We start from the raw sequence: 2,128 nt of genomic DNA on the forward strand, positions 1-2,128 counted from the left end.
CGTTACATGGTGCATAAGAAATAAATTTATTAAGAACTCATCAGTACAAGAGAGAGCGACTCGCAGATGCTATCATGATTACAAATTAAGAGGGGATGTTGAATGTTAGTTATTTAGTAACATGAATAGTCAATTTTTAGTTATATATAATTTTTTTTTACAATTTTGAGTTATATTTTGTTTATGTCAATTTATGTTTTTTGTTAGTAAACAAGATAACATTAATCGGAGAACTAAGGGTTCTCAACCTGTTTACAAAAGAGCGGCACAAGACCGACACAAAAGGAAAAGAAACAGAGAAATTACAACCCAATTATAATTATGACATGAACCGCAAAGGTTTCTTGACAAAGTCATAATAGGAATAATTGGCTTGGGTAATTTCTCCGCAAAAGGACCACCTCCAAACCAAGCATTTGATGCTCCAAACCAAATCATCTAAAATCCAATCCTCCAACCGAAAACAAGCCCCATTACGACTCAACCAAATCGACCAAGTCGTAGCCAACCAAATGACATCTAATTTCTTTACACCTACTTTTTTAGATTTACAAAAAGAGTGCCAATCCATAAAATTTGACAAGCTCTCTTCCTCCCCTATTCCAACTTTTCCTATCCAAAAAGCTATATCCCTCCATATACGCTTTACACAAGGGCAAGCAAAAAAAGAATGATATCGGTTTTCTGGTACCATTCGAGAAAAAGAGCAATTTAAATTATTGGAAGGAATAGAAATACCTCTTAACACCAAGAGATCTTTTGTTGGGAGTCTATTTGCAAGGAGCCTCCACCCGAAAGCCTTAATCTTAAAGGGAACTTCCGCCTTCCAAACCAAAGATTTTGCCACAAAGAATCTACCAAAAGGTCCCAAAGGCGTACGATAACAAGCATAAGCCTCGTAGAAAGAGGCAACCGAAAACGAATTAAACCCTTTACACTCCCATTCCACCTCATCCTTATGAACACCCATCGCTCCAAAATCCTCCAATAATTTACAAAGAGCCCCCCATTCGGCCGCAATCAAAGGATGATGCAACCTACTTTCCGGTATACCACACGCCCCCCATAACCATTTATTCTCCACCCAACCTCCCATCACCTCTACCGAAACACCTTTCAAGCAAGATGCTTCAAAAAGATTCGGAAAATCTTCTTTCAAAACCAAACGAAATAACCACCTAGCTTCCCAAAAGGGAGTATTGTACCCATTATGAACAATGAACCTGCAAAAAGAAACAAACGGGTCAATAAAAGAGTTTTCTCCCAACTTCAAGATGTCCTTCCACCAAACGGGTCACCGCAGATTCTTCATCCTACCTATCCTCTTCTTTCACCTCTGCTTTGTTCTCAAGAGAACCTGAACCCTATTTCATTCTTTACCCAGACTTTTCAACCATTCAATTCAAAACCAATCCTCCTGAACTTTCTGTTGGTGTTCATTTTGAATTTGTAAAACTTAAGGCACAAGCAAGTTTAGATGCCCTGAAGGTTGCACATAATGCCAAGATGGATTATGTTGCTACTGGGAATCTCTGGAGAGATTTCAAAAGAGAAATTCAATCTGACCTTCTGAAGCTTCAAGAAGCTTGTTTGGAAGATGCTCCTGGTCCTCCTGGATTCCTTCGGGACAATGAAGAAAGCTACTTCTATCCCATCACCAGCTGGAAACCTCTTAAAGAGAAGGAGTCTATTGATGAGCTTGAAGAAGTGGAGCCTCTGGCTATGGTTGTGTGGAAGCCTCAATACAATGTTCTGACTGGCGATTTCAGTCTCTATTCAACTGGCTTAGGGAGAATCCCTCTGTTAAAGCACCAAATATGGTATATCCAGAAGTTGAATACCCACCAGAACCTGTTGCTCCTACACCTCCATAGAATCTGGCTGAAATACTTCTTGCTCTTGAACATCAAGATGCTGAGGTCCCTGCTCCTGTTTATCCTCAAGATGCTCTTGTGTCTGAAGCTGATGTTGAGAATCATCCTGCTGAGGAAATTCCTGTTGAGGAAAATCCTGGAAATGTTCTTATGGTTGAAGCTAATGCTGAGAATCCTCCTGTTATAGACAATAGCTTTGATGCTTCTTCTGCTAGACCTTCTGTCTCTGTTCTCTTGAACACTATGAAGGCTCT

At 39.8% G+C, this 2,128-nt stretch overlaps 1 protein-coding gene across 1 annotated transcript; it reads right to left on the reverse strand.

The window, feature by feature from the left end:
• Positions 1-319: 319 nt before the first annotated feature.
• LOC131636387 (uncharacterized) lies at positions 320-1,397 on the reverse strand. Its single transcript, XM_058906992.1, has 2 exons — positions 1,381-1,397; positions 320-1,223 (listed from the first exon to the last, which is right to left on the reverse strand). The coding sequence occupies exons 1-2, from the start codon at positions 1,395-1,397 to the stop codon at positions 320-322; spliced, it is 921 nt and encodes a 306-aa protein (XP_058762975.1).
• Between the last annotated feature and the right edge of the window lie 731 nt (positions 1,398-2,128).

The sequence above is a fragment of the Vicia villosa genome, unplaced genomic scaffold (assembly GCF_029867415.1).
Source record: "Vicia villosa cultivar HV-30 ecotype Madison, WI unplaced genomic scaffold, Vvil1.0 ctg.001710F_1_1, whole genome shotgun sequence".
Classification (NCBI taxonomy): domain Eukaryota; kingdom Viridiplantae; phylum Streptophyta; class Magnoliopsida; order Fabales; family Fabaceae; genus Vicia; species Vicia villosa.